Genomic DNA, 27171 nt, shown 5'->3' with positions numbered 1-27171 from the left:
CCAGAGAAGCAGATGTACAGTACAGAATCAACAGGCAAACTCACAACGGTGGACAGAACAGGCTCAGTACCATATAAGCAAGCTAAAAGACAATGAACAGGCACACAGGGGTCAACACACTTGGCCAAAGGGAAAAGTATAACTGACAGGGGTTGGAGTTTCTCAGGGCTATAAAAAGCTTTCCCTGACCCAAAGAGAGACCACAATAATTAACCCCAGGCGTGCAGGTCAAAGCCTGCACTGAGCTCAAGACATTAACCCCTGACGTGCAGGTCAAAACCTGCACTGGGATCATGACACTTTTTTGGAGGAAGGGAAATGAAAAAAAAAATGCAATTTCACATCATAGTTCATTGGGATTTATTTTTACAGTGTTTACCAAGCATGTTAACTTTGTATTCTAAGATTCACTACTGATTTAGCAATACCATGTCGATATAGTTTTTCTAATACATATAAAATTAACTATATAAAAATATAGATTTTAAACTTTTACATAAGTTGACGTTTTCATTATTACTAATTTGGAGTTAATACAATTTTCTGTTTTTAAGAAATGGGATGAATCAAATTCTGTCATTACTGAGATACCAATTTTAGGGAATAAACATACCTGATACATACATACATAATAAATTACTTTTTTAAATTGTTTCACAATGTCCAACCCTGAATTGGTTGACAGAAGTATCAAAAGACTGAATGACAATGTCTCTTCTACATTGCTGTATATCATGTTCATTCATTGCGGTACTTTCTCCAGCTGGAATAAGCATGAGAATAGACGACGTGTGCACATACCCTTGCATTGTTTTTATGTATTACTGCTTTTGCATTATAAAACTTTTTTTTTTTCAAAATAATTAGCATTTGTTTTAATTGCATTTCATATAATAGTGTTATAACACGCATTAAGCTCCATTTTACTAATGATGGATGTTTATAAAAATTTGTCTTTTTGCAGGACAACTTGTAGTTTTTCTTGGTGCCATCTTGTCCCATAGCAGATGGCACTGGCACAGCTCTTGACCTTGGTCCATCTCTGCACCGTAATCATACAGGGCAGTGCAGGAACTGCAATTACAGTGCACTGTGAGAAAAGGACTAAGGGGGGCAAGCTCTTGCCATTGCCAAGGACAACATTCTGAAGACACTAATAATGCGGGACACTGATATAGGGTTAGTCTGGTGATGCTTTAAAAGAAAAAGTAAAAAAAATTAAAGGTGTTTGCGACATAGTGACATCACTTTTTTTAAATTAATATTCAGTACTTTTAGTAGCAGCCGTCTCTTTGATTCCATTTCTTCAGAGTTGTCAGTTGAATTTATTACAATATCTTAAAAGTCTGAAAATATGGAGATAATAGTTACATGGAGCGATTGCTCACTCGGCACTGGTTCCCTGTGGTTAAAACCATTACAATGCCATAAAAACTACAAGGTAACTTAAATAAGGACATAAGTATGTAACTGCAAGACATTTTGGAAATTTAGGATGACCGATATATAGAAATAAATACAACTTTGTTATGCCTTAAAGGGAACCTGTCAGCAGGATTGTGCTCAGTAACCTGCAGACACTGTCTGTGGGTTACTGAACACAATCCTGCTGACAGGTTCACTTTAAAAGGGTTGTCTCAACATCGTAATTAAAATAGAAAATTAATTGTAAAAATTAGCAATTTTCTCTTTAAAGTCTCAAGAATGGAGAGAATTTTAATTGTATTGTTTACTGCTCATTGCCTGCAGTCTATCAGCAGTGGTTGGCACAACCATGCTGCTGGTCCATCAGATGCCCACATCAGTCTGTCAAACATCAAGTCAGGAGGCTGGGGATTGGTGTGCTCCTGATAATTAATATTCAGAGCAACCATATTAAAGGGATTGTTCCAGGAACAAAGTACATTTTAACCGATAAATCTTGGAAAAAAAATTAAGTTCCACAATTGGATGTGTTAAAAAAATGTTCCTGAGCTGAGATAATCATCTTATAAAAGTTCCCATATACTGTTATTTGCTGTGCCCTACCATATAGACCTGCTCTAGTTCATGGTCGATATATACCACACCTTCCTGCTCAGAGGAGGATGCGTAAGTAAATTATGGTGAGTATACAGACACAAAAGTGAGTGTTTTTGACACTTCTCCAGCCCTGTGAGCTCATCAAAAATCAAGTTAGTGATGTAGGAAAATGTAAAGTGCTGTGGAATATGTTGGCGCTGTAAAAATAAAAATTATTATTATTAGGAGCTCCAGCAGCCGTTGAGCTTATATAGTGGCGTGTAAAAGTTTGGGCATCCCTCATCAAAATTACTGTTCTTGTGGACAGTTAAGCATGGTGAAAATTAACTGAACTCTAAAAGGGCTAAAGTTAAATATCACACATTTACTTTGCATTCTAGGCGAGAAAAAAATATATATACCGTAGTCATTTTTTTCATTTTAAAAATTACAAAAAGGAAAATGGGCCGATGCAAATGTCAGCGCTCCCTGCTTTGCTAGTACCTAGTAGCACCGCCTTTTGCAAATATCACAGCTTGTAAATGCTTTGTGTATCGAGCACAGTCTTTGGATCCTTGTTTGATGTATTTTCATTCATTTTTCCTTGGAAAACTCTTCCAGTTCTGTGAGATTCCTGGATCGTCCTGCATGCACTGTTATTCTGAGGTCTAGCCACAGATTTTCAATGATGTTCAGATCAGGGGACTGTGAGGGCCATTGTAAAACCTTCAGCTTGCTCCTTTTGAGGTAGTCTATCGTGTATTTTGACGTGTGTTTAGGATCATTATCTATTTGTAGAAGCCATCCTCTTTTAAACTTCAGCTTTTTACAGATGGTGTTATGTTTGCATCAAGAATTTGTGGAAATTTCATTTAACCCATTCTTCCCTCTACTCATGAAATGTTAATTGTGTCATTGGCTGCAACACAACCCCAAAGCATGATTGATCCACCCCCATGCTTATTGGTTGATGAGATGTTCTTTTCCTGAATTTCTGAGCCCTTTTTTTCCCCCACATGCCTTTGATCATTGTGACCAAAGAGTTTGATTTTTATCTCCTCAGTTCACAGGACCTGTTTCCAAAATGCAAATCTCCAAGGGTGCCCACACAGTTGCATCGCCCCTTTTCCCTTTTCGGTATTTTTTTTTTGCATAAAATACAAAGTAAATGTGTCATCTTTAACTTTAGGTCTTTTAGAGATCATTTCATCTTCAACATGCTAAACTTTTCACAATAACAGTAATTTTGACCAGGGCTACCTAAACTTTTATACGCCACTGTCACTGACTTGATTTATGATGGGCTCATAGTACTGGTGACTCAGCAGAAACACTCAATTCTGTGATAAAACAAACAGGAAAATGTGGTACCTCAGGCATAGAAATTTTTCACCTCAGAAAGCATCAGCTTCGAGCCCCGCTGTTTTGTCTGTATACTCACTTATCATAAGTGACTTATACTTTCCCCCTGGCCAGGATATGTTGTATGTTCTAATCATGAACTGGAGCAGCTCTGCATGGTCAGATTTAGCCATTACACAGTACACAGTAGAGGCACATTTATAAGATTGATTCGGCACTGAACATTTTTTAACATATCCAATGGTGGAACTTATTATTACAAGATCTATTAATTAAAATGTGCTTTGTTCATAAAGCAACCACTTTAAGTAGTTTGGAAAATGTAGCACCTCTCACCCAATACCCCTTTATGAGCCAGATATCTGATAAGTAGGAAAAGTGACATAAATATGATGACATAATAATACATTTTACAATTTCCTCTGACCAGTGTAGTCATAAGCATAAAACAATCTTGTATCCATATTTTATTGTTTGTAGTATATACTGTACATTTTTAGATTCATAGTTTGATTTTTTTTTTACAGAATTTGTCATTAAAGTTTTCAAGAAAAAACCTATGGATGGCCTATCCTTAGGGTAAGACATCAATATAAGTTCAGTGGCGGTTCAACTCCAGACACTACAGCCGATCTGCAGCACAAAGATGTCCCAGAATGCCACATTTCATGGCTCACTCAAATGTGGTGCTACAATTCAACCTCAATTTGTTAATAAGTAGTATTCCCAGTGGTCAGAGCTAAAGTTAGGTCATTAATGTTTTCTGGAAAATTCCTTTATATAATTCAATTCCTTAATAAGGTAGAAAATCTAAACTTTCAACAACTTACAGTGCGTGACCTCATCGTAATAAGCTTGTCCAAGATCACCTCGATCATATTAATTTAAAACATATCTAAAACATAACGAATACATTTACTGCAAGTAAGATAATACCCAGAAAAGTAACCATCAACTAGACTAATAGAAATGCATTTCAAGGTACCCACAAAAATGCTTCAAAAATTAGACTTCATATCCTTTAAAAATAGTAATATGCAGTAAATATCTGTTGGATGGATTCTCTACCTCTGATATCTCCACTTTTTGGAGAAAGAGGGTCTCCATAACCTTGTTTGCCAATAGAAAAAAAACACTCACCTACAGTACTGACTTTAGTGGAGATGTGACTCCCTCCACTGAAAGCGTTAGAAGTTATAAAATGAATTGAATAATGTTTGCACTACTCTTTCCTTAACCTCCATAGTCTCAACGGCAGATGGCCCCAATGCTGTCAATACATTGGCAACGAGCATTGGCACATAAGGGTCAAGGAGCTCCCCTTTTCCTGCTAAGTGGGTATTTAATTGGTGAAAGCTAAGCCTATCAAGCATTAATGTGCATAAATAAATTAGTTTGAACTATCCCTTTTACCATGCTGAATGTCAAGGATGCCTTACACATAGGTACAAACTTTAAAACAATGGGTGCAAAATATGTTATGTGAAATAAAGATGATCCCACTAACTAGTTTCTATTTATTTTATTTAAAATCTCCATTATATTTGTTCCCACGAGTCTTGCACTCTTTCACTTTGAAAACCTAACTTTCAGTAACATATTACTTAATGGAACTCTCCAGTCAAATATTGCAATGGATATCTTTGGGAATCTAAGCCAAGCACAGAGCACACCCCAAGAAGTCTTTCCCTAGCCTCCTTTTGGCTCTCTCCCTGACAAGCCACATTGCCATATGGTTCCTGATCTGGCAAATGCATTGAACTGCCCTCCAAACGGTTGAATCTTATGTATCCAGCATTGTGCAGCTCTGACAATTTCTGTGGATTTGCTGTGCTACCTAAAGTCTCCTCATGAAAAACTCCATTGCACATAACCCCAACCAGAACTGCATGCTCCTGGGCTCCCTTCTCAGGCAATCCAGGCTCCAGCCCGCACGATAGTGCCAGAGCAACAAGCACTAGATCGGCGCCATAGATGTGACGTATCCAATCTCGCAGATAAAATCCACCCATCCGGGGGTTAATCTCCAGCAACCTTGGACCAGAGTCAGTCATTTTGAGTTCTACATTGAAAACCCCAGGGTAAAGTCCTAATGCTCTACAACTGCGTGTAGCAGCCTGAACCAATTGACAGCGACGCTCTCGACTAAGACGGGATGGAAGTGCTGCTGCAGTTTCAGTGAAGCCAGGGAGTAAAGTTGGCCCATTGTCTGATACATATGCTGCCAAAAGACGACCGTTGAATCCCAAGACCAAATCCACATCATGCTCAGAGCCTGTGATGTATTCTGCAAGCAGTAGAGGAGGTGTCTGAGGTGTTTTCTTTAATGGTTCAACATGGCTGGCACTGCTTACTCCATTTGATAGCCCCACTTCAGGAACAACTGACTGACAATTACAATTACCCCTAATTTTGGGATTACAATCTTTTTCATTACGACTGACTCCACCTGCATCTATGGCAAGTGGAGTCTTTCTATTACTTTCAAGCTTACAATCCTCTGGGTCTATCCCTATCTTTTTTACTAACCTCCTACACTCCTCTGCATCCTGGACTAGCCGCACACCAACAGCTCCTGCTCCCGATTCTGGCTTTAAAACTAATGGGTATGAGAGAATTGATTCTGCTGCTTCAACCCCCGCTGTTCCAGGACCTAGGGGAAAACAGGGTACAGCAAATGCCCCAGCATATGGAAAAGGTGGAGACGGTGCTGTCATGTTGAAGAGACACAACTGTGTTTGAGTCTTGCGCTTGGCAAGCCTCACAGCATTAGGAGGTGGACCAGGAAGACCTAGCTTATGACACAGGATAGCAGCAAGAATAGTACACTCATCCCAAAATGCCATACAACCAGAAAGATGTAGACCTTTTTCCCTAACTATAGATACAATGTTCTGTGCATGTTCCTCATCATCACAAGAGCAATCTTCATAATCATAATGGATGAAGGAGGTGACAAGTGATGATGCAAAATGTCCTGGATTTGACTCCACCAAATAGATCTGTAAAATAAGAAGTTAATGTCAAGTATGTAGTATTTGAATACATTTATGAACTGTTCATGTGAAATAAAATTTGTAACTGGCACCCCTATTATGACAGGTTATATGTAGACTTGGGCTCTTTTAACCTTTTCTCTACAATTATCTTGCAATTTTGACAGTGACCACTAGAGATGTAGTAGACTGATACTTCCTGTGTTTTCAGGAAGAGTTTTCATCAGACTTCTTATCATCAGAGGCAGGATTATAATCACAGGTTACACTTTTATACACAGCTGATAACACAGGATCCAGCAATCACAACAGGTGATGCCACAGCTACACTGCTCTCCCTCCCTTTACAATGACCTTAGCAAACACAGTATTCAGATACTTCAAAACAAAAGGTGGGGTTGGGGGTCTGACCATTGTGACAATGTACATGGGTTAATTCTGGAGCAACTGGAAGTTAGAGTCTAAAAAAGCCAAAGGGCCTACGTGAAAATTGCCAACATTTAAAAAAAAAAAAAGACATTTAACTCAAAATCCTGATTTAATCACAGGGTCATTGTCTTATGAAAGCTTCTCTTTGAATCTTTGTGCTATACAGTATTCAGTCTATCAGGCAAATTCCTAGGTTTATGACACTACTAGCTGAAGAGCCCAGCGTTGCCTGGGCATAGTAACCAACTGTGGTTAGTTATAACAGATTATAATGATTACATTGCACATAAAAAATGTGCATCTAATTCTATCCTGTGTGATACTGACTGCTGAGCCGTGTATTTAATCCTATCCTGTGTGATACTGACTGCTGAGCCGTGTATCTAATCCTATCCTGTATGATACTGACTGCTGAGCCGTGTATCTAATCCTATTCTGTGTGGTACTGTCTGCTGAGCCGTGTATCTAATACTATTCTGTGTGATACTGACTGCTGAGCTGTGTATCTAATCCTATTCTGTGTGATACTGACTGCTGAGCCGTGTATCTAATCCTATCCTGTGATACTGACTGCTGAGCTGGGTATCTAATCCTATCCTGTGTGATACTGTCTGCTGAGCCGTGTATCTAATACTATTCTGTGTGATACTGTGTGCTGAGCTGTGTATCTAATCCTATCCTGCGTGATACTGTCTGCTGAACTGTGTATCTTATCCTATCCTGTGTGATACTGACTGCTGAGCTGTGTATCTAGTCATATCCTATCCTGTGTGATACTGCCTGCTGAGCCATGTGTCTTATCCTCTCTTGTATGATACTGACTGCTGAGCCGTGTATCTAATCCTATCCTGTGTGATACTGACTGCTGAGCAGTGTATCTAATCCTCTCCTGTGTGACACTGACTGCTGAGCTGTGGATCTAATCCTCTCCTGTGTGATACTCACTGCTGAACCGTGTATCTAAGGCTAGTTTCACACTAGCGTTCACACTAGCATACTGCGCACGGCCTACGCCCCCAGTGATAAAGATAGGGGATGCAGGGCGCATGCAGCGCCATGCGCCGGTAGGCGGAGCTACCGGCGGAGACGCGGCAGGGGGCGGGGCTTAGCGGCGGCAGTGCACAGGCCGTCGCTGCGCTCAAAAATGCTAGTGTGAAACTAGCCTAATCCTATCCTGTGTGATACTGGGTTCCCCCTGCAGTCTGTGTCAGAGGGTGGTCTGTGTTGGCACGGTAATAAATTGTGTTATTTCCAGCTTTACAGAAGGACGATAACACCATAGAAATGATAAGAATAATAGGCCTCAGTTACCACAACTGTCTACAAAGAAAACTGTTGCTGATAGCAACCAATCACAGCTCATTTTTCATCTTTTAAACAGCTCTGGGACAGCGTGGCGAGTTTTGAGTGGTGACTTTTGTGTTTCGACTTTTATGTGGCGAGGTTGGTGTATGTGTGGTGGTATGTGTGCTGAGTGTGGTATATGTGTGGAAGCACGTGGTAGTGTGTGGCGCATTTTGTGTGTGTTCATATCCCCGTGTGTGGTGAGTATCCCATGTCAGGGCCGCACCTTAGCAACTGTACGGTATATACTCTTTGGCACCATCGCTCTCATTCTTTAAGTCCCCCTTGTTCACATCTGGCAGCTGTCAATTTGCCTCCAACACTTTTCCTTTCACTTTTTCCCCATTATGTAGATAGGGGCAAAATTGTTTGGTGAATTGGAACGCACGGGGTTAAAATTTAGCTTCACAACATAGCCTATGACGCTCTCGGGGTCCAGACGTGTGACTGTGCCAAATTTTGTGGCTGTAGCCGCGACGGTGCAGATGCCAATCCAGGACATACACACATACATACAGTACATACACACCCACATTGAGCTTTATATATTAGATATGTTACCTTGATTCCATAATTTTGAGCAGCATGCCAGATGAATTTTTTGCTTATGCCACCAGCACCAATCACCAAAACCTCCTTTCCTTCCATCACATACGTCATAGAACGTCTAAGCATTGTTTCAATAAGAGGTCCCGATGCAGAGTCGACAGTTGTGGATTTTCCAGTTTCCAGGTTTCCAAGAACACATTCATGGATTCCACAGCTCTCCAGACAAAGATCAGTGGTTACACCAAGAATGACTGGTGATATCATGTAGTCGACACAAGAAAGCAGCATATCAACACCTTGATATATTAGAGGGAAAAAAGAGAAAGCTAATGTGTAAAGTTTGTCTTTTTGTCTTGCCTTCAAAGTCACTAAATATACTAAGGCATAAAGGGCTATTAATCCTGTGATTTCCTTTGAAAAGCCATAATGTGGGTTTTTCCACTTCTTTTATTGTGATGACCTATCCATAGCCAGGCCATCAATATCAGATCGGATAACCAGCTCCCCGACCACTCAACGGCTCAACGGTTAGCATCTCTGCTAGTGGCTGGGCACAAATAGTTAGCGCACAGCCCCTTACACTGCATAGTGGCCGCTATCATGTACTGCAGCTCAGTTCATATTCAAGTGAATCAGCACTGCAGGAGCAACCTAGCCAAAAAAAGTTGTGGCTGTTAGGCGTCAAGTTCCCGCCACTGCACAGGGGGAATCTCAAGCCATGTCCTCTGCAGTCTCCCATTCTTCTGCAGCCGCAGAGCTTCCTGCTCAGCAGAGATGTCGGTCCCAGTGTCTTGCTCAGGCTAATGCTATGCATTTGGTTGCTGCTGCTGCTGCTGCTGCCCCAGGTTTAGCTATAGCATTCATCATTAGTCAGCGGCTAGCAGACACTCCTGGGACTAAGTCCTGTTTTTCCCCATCTGAGCATGCCCGTGAGACGACGCTCATTGGTCGTCGGAGGTCACATGCTCAGGTTCTCAAGCAGCTCGAATTGGGCCATCAGGAAAGTCCTGGAAGGCTGCGGTTATAAAAGGATCGCACGGCCGCACGCTAGTATAGACAATATGGAGTGAGTGTTGTATGCACGTATGAATGTCTCTGGTGACTGACTCATTATGACACCCCTACCCTTAGTACGCATGTGTTGATCAGCTTTGCCAGTTAGTGCCTAGTAGGAGGCAGAGTCAGGGCCTAGCTTCAGCGCCAAGTAATGGCTTTGCCTGTACGCCACTGTGTACTTGGTCTGCACTCCACAGTAGCCAGCATCTATTAGTGGCATTCGCAGGTGTGACGCTGTGCGCCTAGTGGGTCTGAAGAGGCTCTTACCCCGTGTCCTTGGGGCAGAGACTTGAGACCGTACACTAGCGCTGACTCAGCTGTGCCATGTGACTTTCAACAGGGTACAGCATCTGTGTTCTGCGGTACCGTAGCTCTGTGAAGCAATAGAGCCCATCACCACTACATACTGGGTGGTGTTTAGCCCACGTGTGTCCAGTGCGATACCACCCTCTAGTGTCCGCCATTACCGAGCAACAGTTAACATCTCTGCACGGTGGACCCCGGGCTGCAAACACACTTTATTACCATTTTTATATTATTAGGTGCGTTCCGCCAGCCCTAACAGCACCCAACTTTATAAATAATAATAATAATAATCTTTATTTTTGTATAGCGTTAACATATTCCGCAGCGCTTTACAGTTTGCACACATTTTCATCACTGTCCCCGATGGGGCTCACAATCTAAATTCCCTATCAGTATGTCTTTGGAGTGTGGGAGGAAACCAGAGTGCCCGGAGGAAACCCACGCATACACAGGGAGAACATACAAACTCCTTGCAGATGTTGTCCTTGGTGGGATTCGAACCCAGTGGCTAACCACTGAGCCACCGTGCTGCCCTACTTTACATGTAAAGCAGGGATGAAACAGGGCCACCAGTGAGAGCCACTAAGTTATGTCAATTCTTCACTTTGGTTTATAAAGAGGGTCCCAAAGGGCACATGTGTTCTAGTATGGAATATGGAAAGTAGTTAGTAAGATAACCTCTTTATTTTTTAACAGATTGCTTATGAAGAACAGTCAACATTAGAAGAAACCTTTGTCAGTCATATATAACATTTGGAATACCTAGTACCAGGCAAAGCAAATTTGGACACAGTTGATAGGAAGCTTCTCGTGATGTAAAGGACACTTTGTTTTTTAAATAAGGCAATTCATATACTCCTAACAAGTAGCTCCAATGGAAACAATTCTGGTAAATTGAGTGGAAGTTAGATATTACAAAAAGATAGGGGTATTTGTTTGTTTTTTCAGTAATAGTGCCAGTTTTGTTTACAGGCTATGTGCAGTATTGCAGCTCAGTCCCTTACAAGTAGATGGGCCCTAGGTGCAATGCCAGATGCATCCTGTGGACCGGAGTGGAGCTGTTTCTGGAATAATCTTTCTTCTCATTTAAGTACCATGACCAATTACCTTGGATAGTTCAACCATAACTCCCAAGCAGCAAACTCCCTGTCTTTGGGTCATATTTGACACAGACCTTTCCTTTATTCCCTGTATCCAATCACTACGTTTCTGGAGTCACCTGCACCTTTAAAACATCTCCAGAATCCGACCTTTTCTCTTTTCACACCTTTGAAATCGTTAAAACTTACTGTTGCTCTTATTCATTCTCGTCTGGACTACTGGAACTCTCTTGTGATTGGTCTCTTTCTAACCAAACTTTCTCCTCTCCAATCAGTCCTGAATGCGACAGCCAGGGTCATATGTCTGTCCAGCCGCTTAAACGATGCCTCCACCGTATGCCAGTCATTACACTGCTTACTCATTCGCTACAGAGTACAATATAAACTTATCGCTCTCACCCACAAAGCCTTCCACAGTTCTACACCATTCTATATCTTCTCCCTCATCTGTCTCTCCATTCTGCAACTGATCTAAGAGCAACATCCTCCATAATCTGAACCTCACACCTGCGTCTTGAAGACTTCTCTCGTGCTGCCCCAGTTTTATAGAATTCACTACCACAGACGATACGACTAATACATAGCCCCGACGTTTTTAAGCGTGCTTTAAAACACATATCTTTAAATTAGCTTATAACCTCAACTCACTAACCTAACTCTGTTCCCTCCTTCTAAATATTATTCAGAATCTGCTCCCTCCTATTCATCTGTCTCCACACCCTCCATGCACACGATAACTGCACTTGATAATTGCAGTTAAACACAGTGGCTGATGACTGGATCATGCAGCTTTATATGAAAACCCCTATTTATTATAATGGCTGGACCTGAAATAACAAGCTCCTTTTGCCTATTGTGTGTCCCCCTATTTTCTTTACGATTGGAAGCTTGCGAGCAGGGCCCTCCCTCTTCCTATAACTGTTTAAATTGCCTTACCTTGTATTGACTTTATTGTCTGTATATGTAACCGCTTAATTGGAAAGTGCTGCAGAATATGTTGGCAAATAATAATATAATTTTTATTACAAAATCTTCAGTTTTACTCAAATTAGTTAATGCAAAATGTATGCACCTCACATAAAAACAACTACATCTACTATTTTGTAAGACCTCTATGATTTTTAAGGACCTTTTTCTATTCTTCAAGAAGACCTCTTTTAGAGTCTGGATGCTGGCTGGACTGTGATGATCAACTTGTCTCTTCATAATTCACCATGCATGTTCGATTGGGTTCAGATCAGGCGACATACTTGGCCACTTAATCACTTTCACCCTGTTTTTCTTTAGAAATGCAACATATTTGTGTTTTGGATTATTGTCATGTTGGAAAAGTTCACATCTATCAAGGGCACAGAGTGCTGGTAGCAACTTCTCTTGCAATATAGAGCAGTACAGCTGCAAACTCATGATACTATCAATAAAATGTATCTCTTCAACACTAACAGCACTCATGCAGCCCCACATAAGGACACTTCCACCACTATTCATTTTTCTTTGCATTCCCAACCTTTGCAAAGCCATACAATATTTAAGCCATCAGTTCCTAAAACATTTAAATTGATTACTCATAACTCCAGAGTATAAAATCCCAGTAGACTATGATGAGACCAAGATAACGGTTTTTGGAATTGTTGGCTTCAAAACTGTGATGTGAGAAGTACAAAAAAAATGCATGGTGCCTACAGTGAAACATGGTGGTGGCAGTGTTTTTATTTGAAGCTGCATGGTGTTGAAAAGTTACATTTCACAGATTTACTGCTCTATATTGCAAGAGAAGTTGCTACCATCACTCCGTGCCTTTGGTAGAACTGCACTTTTCCAACATGATGATGATCCAAAACACAACTAAGGCCACTGTTGCATTTCTAAATAACAGGGTAAAAGTCATTCAGTGGCCAAATATGTCTCCTGATCTGAAACCAACCGAACACCTCTGGGGAATTCTGAAGAGATAAGTTGAGCATCACTCTCCATCCAGCATCCAGACTCTAAGGGAATGTGCCCATCATCAGGAGTAGCAGCATTTTACAATATAAGCACAGTGGATGGGATATATGGAAATCCCATGCCCACTGTGCTTCTGTTTGACGCAGGTTTGCGAGTCTTGGCAACAGAAATTTCCACAATAGAACTGTATTGGTTGCAGTAAATCCGCATTGTTCAAACAGCGTTTCTTCAAGAGGTCTTCTTGAAGAATAGAAAAAAGTAGATGCTGCAATATGTTGCCAACTTACCAACTTATTCATTCCATGGCTAGAAGACTTGGTGCTGTCCTTAAAGAAGCACTCCTCCACTCATACTGGGAAAATTGGCCACCTGTTTCTACATAGAGCTTAGAAGGATTTAACTAGTCAGTTTTTTATCACGTGCTGTCATAGACTTAATAGACAACAGACAAATTAACTGGGTAGAAGGGTAAAATGAGCAATTGTAATATAATGAACGCAATATATAAAGAGGATACAAATTTTGATGGGAGTGCTTCTTTAAAAATCATGGAGGTCATACAACATACTAGATGTAAATAACCAAAGGAAAAAATGGCCAATCGAGCAATATTGAAAATTATAGGTCCCTTGCTTATGTCCATATATAAGTTGGTCTTCCTCTGTGTCTCCTCATGTCTATTTAGCACCCCGGCTTCCACATGTCAGGGTCCTTTGCCATCCAATATGGATTGACATATGGCTATATAATTGCACTTTATGAATGGTAGCATTGATTAATACCCTTGTATCTGTATCATATAACCTATATTATCTGTAGGTCTGGTGACCACATATAATTATTGCACTATGCACCCTATATAATCTGGCACAGTCAATAAGGTTTATTAAGAGGATTGATTGCAATTTTATTGATCAGTGCACAATTTTTTTTTACTTTAACTATATTATTTTCATATTTTTTGGCTTTGACAAGATATTACCATAATATAGACATATGCACCATCCTTTTTGGACATGGCACTAAGGTGTCGCCACCCTTTAAAATTTAAATTTAATTTGATATTTTTTACCTTCTACCCTTTGTTATTTCTGCATTGTTCATATTTATATGTATAATAAACTTGAATACATAATTTTTAATATTGCTCGACTGTCCTTTTTTTTCTTTGGTTATTTATGTAAAATTCTGTGGATGAGGTCTTCTTTAACAAGCCTTTTTTGGGGATTATATCAAACTAGATGAAGTAGTTTTTGATGTAGAGTGTATTGATTTTTGCATTAACTAATTTGAGCAAAACTGAAGTTTTTATAATGAAAGTTACAGTTAACTTAAAGTTACAGTTACAGAACTGCAAGAAGGCGTCATTGAGGAGCGTGAACTGGTGTATTTGGTTTGATCTTCACTTTGCATTAGTTCAAGGGACTGGGATCTATATTAGTTTAGGGGGTCTAGAACGCAGCTCTAGAGATTCTGGTCTAGACTGTATTAATTTTATAAACCTCCAGAAAAGCTAATATGGCACCAGTCCCAGCATATGGCAGTATAAATTGTTAGGCGTCGGATTTCTGCGTTTACTCCGCAGGGATCCATACCCTAACATTCTGCAGTCTCCTGCTGTTTATCTACTGCAGAGGAGAATGCAGACGAGATTGCCTTGCAGCAAATCTCTCCTGAGGCTAAGTCCTTCTGTCCTCCTACTGAGCATGCTCATGGGAGTCATGTGCTCAGGTCCCGCTCCAGATCTCATTGGTCTATCTCAGAGATCTGGAGGCGTGCAAAAGGTCACGGCTGCTATAAAAGGTGGGCATGGCTGTTCCGCCATGCGCTAGTATAGACTTAGGCCTGTTTCACACTTCAGTTTTTGCAGGTCAGTTGAAATCCGCCAAAATGGCGGAAAATGGATCCGTGCCCGACGAAACACCAACGGGAGCCACAGGACCGTTGGTGTGCTGGGATCTGCCGATGTACTAATCTTAAAGGAACCGCGCCTGGGAACAAAAAAGTAATACCGGGGATGCAGCAGGCTCCGGGCATCTGCATCTCGCGGGAGCAGGCATCTTGGGGACGTGGATCTCGCAGGAGGAGGCATAGATGTCGCGGGAGCGGGCATCACGGGGACGTGGATCTCGCGGGAGGAGGCATGGATGTCGTGGGAGCGGGCATCACGGGGATGTGGATGTCGCGCGGGCACTTTGGGGATGTGGATCTCGATGAGAAGGTATGGATTCTCAGGAGCAAGCATGTATCACGTGGGTTCGGGGGAAGGAGAGGGAGAGAGATTTTTCATCCAGCAGCGAAAGTTGATTCAGGGTTAAAAGGGAAAAATGCGGATCCGGACAGCAAAAAAGCGTTGCATTGTCCGTTCAGTGATCTCAGCGGATGCCAAAATATTGGCGGATCCGCACAAATACGGATGCAACGGACGATCATCAGTCAAAATCCGCCAATAATGAAAGTCAATGGGGAAAAAATGGATCCGCCAAAAAAAATGGCGGATCAGTTTTTTTTTCAAATCGGCGGATCTTGACTGATTGTGAAAAACTGATGTGTGAAACAGGTCTTACTTGCTGCTGTGTGTATGAGGACGGATGTATGATTCCGTTGAATGACTCTTTATAAAACCCCTTCTCTCTGATATTATGTATGTGGTTAGGGACTGAGTTAGAATCAGCGCCAGCGCTCCTCTGCTGCAACATCCACAGCTGCTAGCATCCGACATTGCGCTTGCGTCATAGCTTTGTCGTTTAGCGGCAGTGTCCACGCCGCGCTGCAGTAGCAGCTCTCCTTAGCGTCCGCAGCTGCGATGCCGCACACACAGTAGGTCTAGACGGACGTAGTGCCGCCGTCTTGGGCTACTCCTGTGACCTGATACCGTGTGTGTATTTATACTGAGTACTGTGACCTCAACAGGCTCAGTCTGTGTATTTGTGTTTATTTGGCATCTCTGTGACTTTACAGAGATTCCTCTGCGCACCTGGGTGACATTTAACCCTGTGCGCATTACTGCCATATTGCTCCTGCCACCACTTAGCAGCGGTTATATCACCTACTGCACGGTGGACCCCGAGCTGCGAACGCACTTTATTATTATTTTTATTTAGTGCGTTCCACCGTTCCTAACATTATACTAGCGCCAGGGTCTGGCTAGTGATGGCAGAGCAGCAGCAACTCTTAAGGCCCCGTCACACTAAGCGACTCACCAGTGATCCCGACACCGATATCAAGGTGTCAGGATCGCTGGTAAGTCGCTATGTGATCGCTGGTGAGCTGTCACACAGACAGTTTCACCAGCGATCAGCACAGCGATGCCAAGCGCCCGGCATCGCTGGCTATCGCTGTTGAAAATAGTATCAAAATAAAAAATATATTATTCTCACCTTCCGACGTCCCGTTTAGCCATCCTGCCTCTCTCCACACTCCGGTCCCAGTGATCCTTTGCACGAATGACCGCGAGATGTCACGGTCTCGCGGGATAACAAAGTCTCGCGGTCATTCGTGCAAAGGATCACTGGGACTGGAGCGTGGAGAGAGGCAGGATGGCTGAACGGGACATCGGAAGGTGAGAATAGCTATATTTTTTATTTTTTTTATTATTTTTTTACACCTGATCACTGGTCTCCCGCTGTCACACACAGCGATGCGTGCTGGCCAGCGGGAGACCAGCGACCAAAGAAATGTCCAGAGATTTCTTGCAGCGATCAGCGATACCGGCAGGGGGGCCGCTCGCTGATCGCTGTCACACACAGCGATCTCGCTGGTGAGATCGCTGTTGTGTCACAAAAGTTGTGACTCAGCAGCGATCTCGCTACCGAGATTACTTAGTGAGACGGGGCCTTTACAGTGTATTCGGCAGCTTGAGGGCCGGTTGGCCACTCTTGAGAGGGCTCTCTCAGCTGCACAATCCACCGAAGCTGCTGTAAAGGCAATCACAGACGTGGTTTCATGTATGTCCACGTCCTCCCTCGCACCGACAGTTACCCGCCTCCCGTTGCCCGATAAATTTTCTGGCGATGGCGCCTCCTGTAGGGGTTTCATCAGCCAGTGCTCTATTCAGCTGGAGCTTCTGGCTGCGCGATTCCCTACGGAACGGGCCAATATGGGGTTTATTGTTTCCTTTCTGTCGGGCAAGGCGTTGGAGTGGGCTACGCCATTATGGGAGCGTGGTGACCCAGAGGTTCGGACTGCTGCTCACTTTCTAACAGCTATTAAGCAGGTCTTCCTCGGTCCACGGGTCACGCACGACACCTCTCTTCAGCTTCTAGCTTTGGCTCAGTGTTCTCTCTCGGTTAGTCAGTATGCCATCCGTTTTTGGACACTGACTTCCGAGCTGGAGTGGTCCGATAAAGCCCTCATCCCTGTGTTTTGAAGAGGTTTGGCGGAGCATGTTAAAGATGCTCTCTCTACCAGAAAGGTTCCTGCAAGTTTGGAAGAGCTGATTGCCATTTCCAACCGCATTGACCTCCGTTTTTCGGAGAGCGGTATGGAGCGTGCTCAATCAAAACGGAAGGTAACCTCGGCTCCCAATTTTTTAGAGCCTCTGGAACTACCCGAGCGAGAGGTTCCACCCCCAGAGCCCATGGAGGTGTCTCGCACCGTTCTCCAGTCGCGTCCGGCACAAGACTCCAGTTGCGGTTATCATTGTCAACACGCTGTTTCTCACGACAACAGTGCCCCGCAACGGCCAAACTCTGGGCCGCCAGGCAAGACCCTGGTTCCTCCTCGCCTTCGGCCAAAGGATCTCGTGTGGGCACACGCGTCCAAGAGGGGTGGTCACGGTGGCTATATGCAGACCACAAAACTCCTGGCAGGGTCTTACTGGTGGCCGCACAGGGCTCGGGATGTTAAAAAATATATTCGGGCCTGCACCTTTTGTGCTCGGAATAGCCTCTCTAAACGAAGGGTGGAGACGCCTGCCGACACACGGTGGCGTTCCACTTTAACTTCCGCTCTCGTCGTCTCCCATGGGTCCCTTCTCAAACCTGGCGACTTTGCCGCCCCTGATGCCTTCCATTTGTCCCGGATCTCCCTGTCACCTACTGGGACATCAGACTTGCCTTCGGATGAGTCTGAGGCCTATATCTCTAATGGGCACAAGTTGGTGGATCAGAAGGCTCAGGGAGGAGGGGGCCCTAGGAGGGAGGGCAATGTTAGGCGTCGGATTTCTGCGTTTACTCCGCAGGGATCTAGACCCTCACATTCTGCAGTCTCCTGCTGCTCACATTAGAATGTCAAATCATGCATCCAGAAAAAAAGTGCAAAGCGGCACTCACCTGGTATATGCTTCATATCTTTACTTCCGGCTGATTGGAACAAAGATTTGCAAAGTGAAGGGGAGGGAATGTGCAGGAGAGAAACAGGGAACCCCTCTTTCTCTCCTGCACACTCCCTGCTCTCTGCTTTGTTCCAATGAACTAGAAATAAAAGATTTATGAATCACATACTCAGTGAGTACTGCTTTTGACCTTTTTTCTGGATGCATGATCTGTATTAATTTTCTAGGTTTGTATTAGTCTGGTCATGGGTCTGTGTTACTGGGTTCTGGGTTGGGGTCCGTATTAAGACACCACAGAATTTTGGTAAAAGTTGAACGAACCCATCGACTTTTGTCAGATCGTCCAACCATTTGATCAGAATGTGGGCTCAGACTCTCCCCAACAGATGAAGTCAGGAGTGAGAAGGATCAGGCAGTTCAAATTTCTATGCCTGATTCTTTTATTTTCAGGGATGATAAGACACCGTCAGAGGTAACTGGCAGTGACTTTCTCCTGCCCACCCATTGAAATCACATAAATGCTCATGTCCATAGGGGGAGTCTATAGAGATGTTGATCTGACAATTATTTAATATGTATGGTCAGCTTTAGTTAGGGGTTATAATTTTGAATGTGTATTCAGAGTGTTCTGTCCTAGAGTTCATCTTAGCTTTGATGCTCTTGTCATTGAAATGTAACAGTTTAGAGAATTTAAATTCTTTTAAGGGTGTTTGCTTGGGGTTCCTTTTTATTCCTGACTCTGTATTTAATCTGAGGTTTGGTGTAGGTGTAGGGAAGGTGGACTGACGGACAGAACTGTCTGTAGTGGGAAGGCGGAGGTGTAGCACAGTGTAGGTGTGAAACTGCTGAGATAAAGAGAAAGGGTGTAGTATTGTAGTTTGACCATTAGAGGGCAGTGGAGAGTGTAAGAGTGGGACTGAACAACTGCCATTGGTCAGAGAAACTGTCAGGTCATGGTGGGTGGAGTTACCAGAACTGGGAGTATAAAAGGCTGAGGGAAGGTTCTGGAAGGTTCAGTCAGCGAGGGGAGCACAGTAGAGAGGAAGTTCTGCTGCAGAGAAAGAGACAGTAGAAAGGCTCCGTAGGGAACTGACAGTTGAGACGGTCACGGGGGGTGGCCCAAAGGACAGTAGCCGCAGACGAAGACAGGCTGGGGGTACCAAACGGACGGCGGACTCAGACTCATGAAGCACTGTGGTGGATGGGCCTAGGGCAGCCACAGTGAAAAGAGCCACGAAAGAGGCCACGACCACAGTGAAAAAGAAGTGAAGGTACCCGGGCCTGTGTATGGAGCAATGGGAAGCTGCTGTGGTGAATTGCTGTGGTCGTCAGAAGGGCGGCCAATAAAAACGGACCTGTTGAATACAAATTCTGTCTCAGTCTCGTGTTTGTCTGCGGCAAAAAGTGGGTCACCCCCCCAGCCGGTTACCCTACCTACATAGGGTCTAAATTTATGTACTTTGCTGTGAGTATTGTCTAGCTTAATCTATGTGTCTGGTCTGGGATCTGAATTTAATTAATTAAATTAATGTAGGGTGTCTGGTTTGTGGTGTGAATTAATTTAGGGATCTTGAATGAGGTCGGAATTTATTTGTGTTCCTACAGAGGCTGTGGATGGCTGCAGAAGCAGAGGGTCAAAGGGCAGTAAACTCTGCAATGGTCTTGAGAATTTTCCAGGGCGGTCTGGGCCAGATGGAGAACATAAGGAAAGACAATATCTACTATCAGAGTGAATGCCACTTTTCAGCTATTGTATTTATAGATGATGTCAACTTTTTGTAGTAAGTTGCTATATAGCTCATGTTTATTGTACATCTCAGAGATTCCCATAGCCTTATATCTTACACAGTCTCATACTGTCATCAATATTGTCAGCTTCGAGAGACACATGATAAGGGCAGTGGCAATGGCCAATTGTCGGTGCTAGCACAAAAAGTTGACTATGGACAAGAGTGTGCCAGGGCAGTTGTGGGAAAGTGTTGGGCTCAAGTTTGAGGAACCGTCAAGAGTGTATGATCTATTTAATTCATCACTAGAGGTGCTTTGTCATTTAGAAAATTAGCTAAGTCTGAAGCAGCCCAGGCAACTGTTGCATCAGCTGTTTTCTTAAAATGACATAGCACCCTGTGTCTGTCTAAGAAAGCAGCTAATGCAGCAGTCATCCAACCTGTCACATGTATATGAGAACCTTACTCCTGCATTCTTCCAGTGACGCCTCTTATCTAGCTCAAATATCTGTGCAGTATTCTACGCTACAACATATATTTTGCATAGCAGAAGATGTGCTGGGTATTGCAGTGTGGTCACATTCGCTTCAATGGAACAACGCTATTGTACCTAGCACCAGCACTACTATGAAGAAACCAGGGAGATAAACAGGGCAGAGACCTTGAAAACAGCTGGTCAGAGCAGTTGCTCAGAGTTGATCCCCCATTAATAGATTAATTGCCTATACTAAGAACAAGCCATCAATATTTTGTAATTGGAATAAACCTTTAGCTCTCAGAAGGTATCTGTCAGCAGGTTTTTGCTATGTAATCTGAGAAAAACATGAGGTGTGGGTTAAAACACAGATTTAAACAAAGTGTTAAATGTCAGGCTGTGTGCTGTTTACTTATACTGAAGGATTTATCACCAGGTGATTATCATTGCATGGACTACAGCAGCACATGCATGCTAGTCCGACTCCGCCACTCTTCTGATAAACAGCTCACTGTCTACAGACAATGTACATACAGAGCCTGGTGTGGGCGGGGTTAGCTTCCTCAGCTCAGCTGCATTCTATATCTAAGAACTCTGTGTCAGAACTGCTGCACCCAGTAAATAAAATAATACAACATTGGATTCAGGGTCTCTTTGCCTACATCATGGTGATCTCAGAAAAGGTAGCAAAAACCTTCTGATAAATTCCCTTTAACAGTAATCTCAAGCATATTAGCAAAGTTAAATATTTTAAGAGCAAACCTAGTTACATTTCTCTAACTGTTAGGCAAGTATATTGTTAAAGTAACTCATGTCCATACCGAGAACATCAGTTTGCACCTTGTTCCCTCCCTTTTCTTTGGGGCTCATTTTTATTTCTTCCTCCATTATTGCCTTCATGGTGTTTTCTGAGACTTCCTTGATTTGGACCCATATATTTCTTTTCTGAGCCTCATCTAACACTCCCCATAACTCTAGAGTCGTATCCAAGGACTGAGGAAGTGTAAATCGATGGCAGAGAGGCTTTTCTGCCCTTCCGACCATACACACCACCTGCAAAAGAGGCATCACAAATTTTATGGACTACATAAAATAAAAAATAAAAGTAGCACAAAATTATGAATAATCACTGGTGAATATACACAATATGTTCATAAAACACCTGGGACAATGATGTCTTATTAAAAAAAATCTAAAGAACTCTTCTCTTCAGGGGCTCAGGATAGGGGTTTGATGATTGAGGGTACAAGCCCCTGGAGATTGGGGGGCAGCCCCGTTACCTTGCTTAGAATTGGTTGGTCTCCGCGAGATCGGCAGACAACGGCACAGAGACGGATCGTCAGCTCTGGGGGGCGCACGGAGCAGCCTGGGGGGTGGGGCAGAGACAGTAATACAGGAAGAGAGAGTGGGAGAAGGAGGAAGGCAGTAGTCGAGAAAAGTGCAGAATGAAAGAAGCATAGATGGAAGAAAGAGCAAGAAAAAGAGAGATGAAGAAAGAAAGAGAGAGAAAAAGAACTGACCCTCCTTCAATACAGATATAATAAAATCTGACAGTTTGGTATATCTGAGATTGGAAAGGAGAACTCTCATCTCAGAATTCATTAAGGCTGTTGTCCGGTGCTGGAAAAAATCTAAACTGAGAAAAAAAAAAAGTCACAAAATTTTCTCCAGCACAGGAGTCATATTGAGTAAGGGCCCAGTGTAATATAAAAGAGAAGAAAGAAAAGTTTGACAGGGTACGCAATAAGAGAGGAACATGTTTAATAAAGAACATGAAAAAAATACGGACTGAATATGAAGCAAGAAATTGAGGGACAATGAGAAATTTATGTATCGATGAGAGATTGCACAAAAAAATAGAAGATAGCGAAAAAGTGTGTGGACAGAAAAAAGACAAATGGTAAGGAAGAGACAGAAGGAAGGTGGTGTGGGGAGAGGATTCTGCAGAGTATCACTCTCTCCTAGACCTTCCCATGCAGAGTTTTTCCCCTCAAAATCCCCTTGCTTACGTGGTATACAGGCAGGAGGTGGTGAAGGCTTGATCCTACGTGGGGGGACAGTCATCACAAAGCCTTCAAGCAAGACTGCTTGTCCTTGTGAGAGCTCAGAAAAATGCCCCACAACCACATCTGACACTTGTAGAGTGTCTTGAGATGAGTAGAAACTCGTGTTTGGAGAACGTCCTGGATAAGGCCAAAAGGTTTTCAGAACAACCTAAAGGGAAATAAGGGAAGGAAAAGAAAACAAGCTATACATGAAAGCAAAATTATTATAAATCAAAAGGAGAAATTTTTTTAGTACCTTCTGATGGCCCTTCATCCTCAGTGAGGTGAGATAGGTAGAGATCTCTTGTCGAATTGTTTCTTCTTGTCCTTCTTTGTGATAGAGCTCCACCACCTTTGTTGTTTTGGCTTTTGGAGTATATTTTCCCCAAGACCCTAGCTGGTAGGAATTACTTAGAATCAGGGCAGGAGAAAGAGGCAGTTCCTTAGAATCCAGCAGGATTCGCACACCCAAGGTATTAGCAAGGAGATGGGAAAGTTGCGGAGATCCTCCCATTGGACATTCCAACTGTTCCCCCATCAGGATCTGAGGTACTCCCAACCAGGAGAGGTAAGTGATACGTCGAGGTGGAGAAAAAGTGTCCAAGTAAGTGCGACCCCCGAAATCAAAAGTCACAGCTTGTTTGATGAAAAGAGGAGCTGAAGAAGGTGAAGCTGAGCAGAACCATGAGGTGGAGAGACAAAGTAGTATTTTTCCTAAACAAAAAGTAAAATGTACTGTTAAGACATGTTTTTACTTAATTCTTACTTGTTTTGTACGCCCACACCATAGTTGCTACTGTTGGGCCTTACCAGGACATTGTCTTGCACCCTCCAATAGAATAGATATAGCAAAGCTGGGAGTCCCAAGGACACATATTGTAGTGGTATCCATGGTATGACCTGACAAATCACATAAATATTTTATTATTTTCTCAAATTTTCCTTTATCCTCATTCAGGTATCTTCAGTAGAATTATCTAAAACATTTTGTTACTTATCATAGGCAATCAATATGTGTTATGAGAATGAGGGGACAGTGGTGCTCACTTCAGCATCACAGGATCTTCATTGCTGACCCAACACAGCGACCTCTACTGTATGTGTATGTGGCTGTGGCCACTATTGCAACTCAGCCTGTCCCTGCTCAGCTACAGCTATATGGATGTGTGACACAGCTTGGAATGCGGTACCACTGATATTTCCTTGTTCTGATGCTTCTGAGGGTTTTGCAGGTAGATCTGTCTTCTGATCACACATTGATAGCTTGCTCTGTGATTAGCAAAAAATAGAGCCAAATATTGCAGAGTCAACTTGATCTATGGCATTTATTAAGTTTATTAAAGGGGCTATCTAAACTCGGGATAAATTTGTACAATCACTGTATGTAACTGCAGATTGCTGAATCGTGACATTGTGCAGAATTCCTCTCTATTTCCAACGCAAGTGGACAGTCACATAACTGCAAAGCAATTTCAGAGAATTGATGAGAACCTCTAGTTGGCATGTGACCACAAGTATGCAATTCCCATTCTTCATTCACGTGACCTCTGTCTAACACTGGAAATAGAATGGAATCCTGAGAGTGTGTACATTGCAAACTATCAGAATTCGACAATCTATAGTCATATAGAAAGACTGCCGAAATTTCGACTAGAATCTCATTCACTTCTCTAAATGACAAATTCTCAATGATGAAAGAAGCAGATGAGACTCTAATCAGCACAAGACCACAAGGATGCAAATTGCACTAGAAATGGAGGGGAATCTTGACAGTGTGTACCTTGCAAGCTGCCACCTTTCAGCAATCTGCAATCACATAGAGGTTTGGTCACTTTTTGTGTTCCCAGAAATCTCCTCTAAATTGTGAGAGCAGGGACAAAAATAGTATATTTGCTTTTTACTGGTCATGAACATGGAAAAGTAAGGTTTTACGAGAGCGAATATAGCAAGTGACTGAGCTTAACACACGAAACCTCTAGTAGACAGTGACCTCTAGTGACACTGTGCTGTTATTCAGCACATATCAATACATAACCTCATTGTCATTAACACAGCTGAGGTTTTAAAAGTCCAGTTCAAACAATGTACTTATGTTAACCTAAGAGGCCCCCTAAGACATAACAGGAACGCAACAAAAACCTATAGTGAAAATAGGATCCACCAACGATTACATTTTCAGTAAAAAAAATTTCATTGATGTGGAAATAACAAAAATATGTATATTAAAATCCAGAGGTGCCAAATACCCAGATAGAGAACAAATAGAACAGTGAAGCGAACCGGGTCCGATGAACTTAATATGCATTCTTGAAACTATATCGAACACAGTTCGCTTCAGTGTTCTTTTTGCTCTCCATCTGGGTTTTTGGCATCTCTGGATTTTAATATACATATTTTTGCTACGTCCACATCAATAAAATGTGTTTATTTAAAGTGTAATTGTTGGGGGATCCTATTTTCGCTATAGGTTTTAATGTACTAATGTTGTATAATCCTGCAGAGATAGTTTCCTTTAGTAGCAGATGATTTTTTTAGTGCTTGCCGACAGTTTTAATGCTATAATTCTATTTCATCTTAAAATTCAGTGCTAAATGAAATGGGAAAAAACAAGACAGGATTACTGAACTGTGATTTTCATAACAGTATATTAATGTAGATGCACAATTCAGTCAAATGGACAAGAGAAAATATGTGACCCTGATCACAAATAAATCATTCATTACATAGGCTGCAGAATATTATTGGCTTTTCTTACCTGTACGTGGTTGCTTGCTCCTGTCTTCCGTCTCAGGGAGCCCTGCATTGATCAGAACCCTTTGCAGGTCCTCATAGCTGTCTACTACATTTTCATGTTGTTGCCTTTCATTCTCCCCATTATTCTTTCCTTGTGATGTTTCTGTAGAAGGCCTCATTCCCCAAGGAGGGCCATCTGGGGCAACCCCGGGTACCCACATCTCCTTTAATTCTCCATCTTTGGCGTACATAGGATGATCCAAAATGAGCTGGTCAAGAGACAGCTGCAGAACCCGGTTGAGCCAACAGAAAAGTGGATTAAGCATAAAATGAGACAGCATGGGCAAGAGAAAAATCACAACACAAATGTACAAAGCAGGTCACTTGCTAGATCTTCTTGAGAAGCACTTATGTGTAGTAAGAGGACATAGTAACACTAATAGCTAATCAGCTTAAGACAGGGAATACAGGCACTCAACACAAAGTGACACGTGTGACAAGGAGCAGGGCAAAATAAGGCAAGCATGGAGTGATGAAGCTATTAGGTTCTACTCACCATCGTAATTCTTCTCCTGAAACCCCAAGAAACATTACATATTAATAGAAATGGACAAAAAAAAATATTGAATTTCAACCACTAAAAGCACAGTACATATAACTAATTTATCTGCCCAATTACTGTAACCCAGAGTGGAACTGGTTAGTCCTGTGGTTCATGACCTTCAGAGGCCTTCAAGGAAAAGGGGGATCTAGGTAGTTGTCCAGTTTGCCACCCCCTAAAATCAGGCTTTGATTATACTTCATTGTCATCACAATGTGCCAAAAACAACATTTCACCCAAGTGGGCTATAGTTACTTAGTGCTAGACAATGTGTCAGATAATAGTGCCAAATTGTACAAATTACACAACTAAATGAGATAATTTTTCTCTAGTTTGATGTCATGATTCTAGGGGTCAGAAAACATTTACAATTTTCTTCACCAACATTACGGCAGCAAATAGAAGTGAATTTGATTCAGTTGACATTATAATACATCAAACACCCAAGGAGACCTAGTCTGAAGATGGATCTAGCATAGCTGTTATGAACGGAAGCCATGACACCAATGTGAACAGATTTTTAGTTGGAACACAGTTACATAGCCTACAGACAGTCATTCGAAGAGAATGTACAAACTAAATGTGGATAGCTCAATATCAATGTCTTGGACAATGTATCAGTGCATTATGGTTTCTGAGACAGACACTAAACAGGCTACTGTCATTAATATTTGGCATTCCCTAAGTCCAATGAAATATCTACAGCTATGTAACAAACCCTATAGATATTTATCAATTTACAATGATATGGGAAGAATAAATCACAGAAACAATAGGGGAAAATGTAAGCAACGTTCCAGTATATGAATACATTAGGAGAGTACATAATCCATGCCCTATAGTTATACTTTACTGCACCACAACAAATTTCTACTATAGCTCCTCTGTTATAAAAGGGTCCAACTTAACTAGTTCTTACAAAATACAGACACCCTGATTGTATCATTAAACATCCCACTAAATGTACATAATGATGCACAATGTCCCTGCTACACAGTAAAGCTATATTCATTACTGAGAATGCCACTGGGTTACAAGGCTCCGAAAACTATGAGAACCGTTCAAAAAAAAATCCAGAAAAACAGTTCATGTCCCCACTCTATAAGTATACAAAAATTCCTGAGTAGTGTCTTCTGTGAAGAAATCTAAGTTCTCACCTCTAAGTGTCCTCACAGGAATAATGACAGGTATAGAGAGACCGCACGAGACAGACAGGCACAAAGAG

General features: G+C 42.3%; 1 protein-coding gene across 1 annotated transcript; it reads right to left on the bottom strand.

Annotated features, from left to right (window-relative positions):
• Window positions 1-343: 343 nt before the first annotated feature.
• CARNS1 (carnosine synthase 1) lies at window positions 344-27171 on the bottom strand. The gene is made up of 10 exons (XM_073588255.1): window positions 27104-27171; window positions 25902-25917; window positions 25368-25629; window positions 23423-23512; window positions 22869-23326; window positions 22577-22781; window positions 21848-21933; window positions 21389-21620; window positions 8694-8977; window positions 344-6365 (listed from the first exon to the last, which is right to left on the bottom strand). Exons 2-10 carry the CDS (start codon window positions 25902-25904, stop codon window positions 4968-4970), a joined length of 3018 nt encoding a protein of 1005 aa, XP_073444356.1. The 5' UTR covers window positions 25905-25917; window positions 27104-27171; the 3' UTR covers window positions 344-4967.

Source organism: Dendrobates tinctorius, unplaced genomic scaffold (genome assembly GCF_039654945.1).
Source record: "Dendrobates tinctorius isolate UK_male_01 unplaced genomic scaffold, ASM3965494v1 ptg000103l, whole genome shotgun sequence".
In the NCBI taxonomy this organism is placed as follows: Eukaryota; Metazoa; Chordata; class Amphibia; order Anura; family Dendrobatidae; genus Dendrobates; species Dendrobates tinctorius.
Note: the sequence above shows the minus strand (reverse complement) of the source record. Positions and strands in the feature narration are given on the sequence as shown.

What these genes read in the sequence shown, in the direction of transcription:
- CARNS1 (XM_073588255.1), bottom strand. An exon ending in GGGTGCAAGACAATGTCCTG is followed by an intron (nt 23,327 to 23,422) that starts GTAAGGCCCAAC and finishes CTTTTTGTTTAG; the next exon opens with GAAAAATACTACTTTGTCTC. An exon ending in ACCAACCAATTCTAAGCAAG is followed by an intron (nt 21,621 to 21,847) that starts GTAACGGGGCTG and finishes CCTCTTTTGCAG; the next exon opens with GTGGTGTGTATGGTCGGAAG.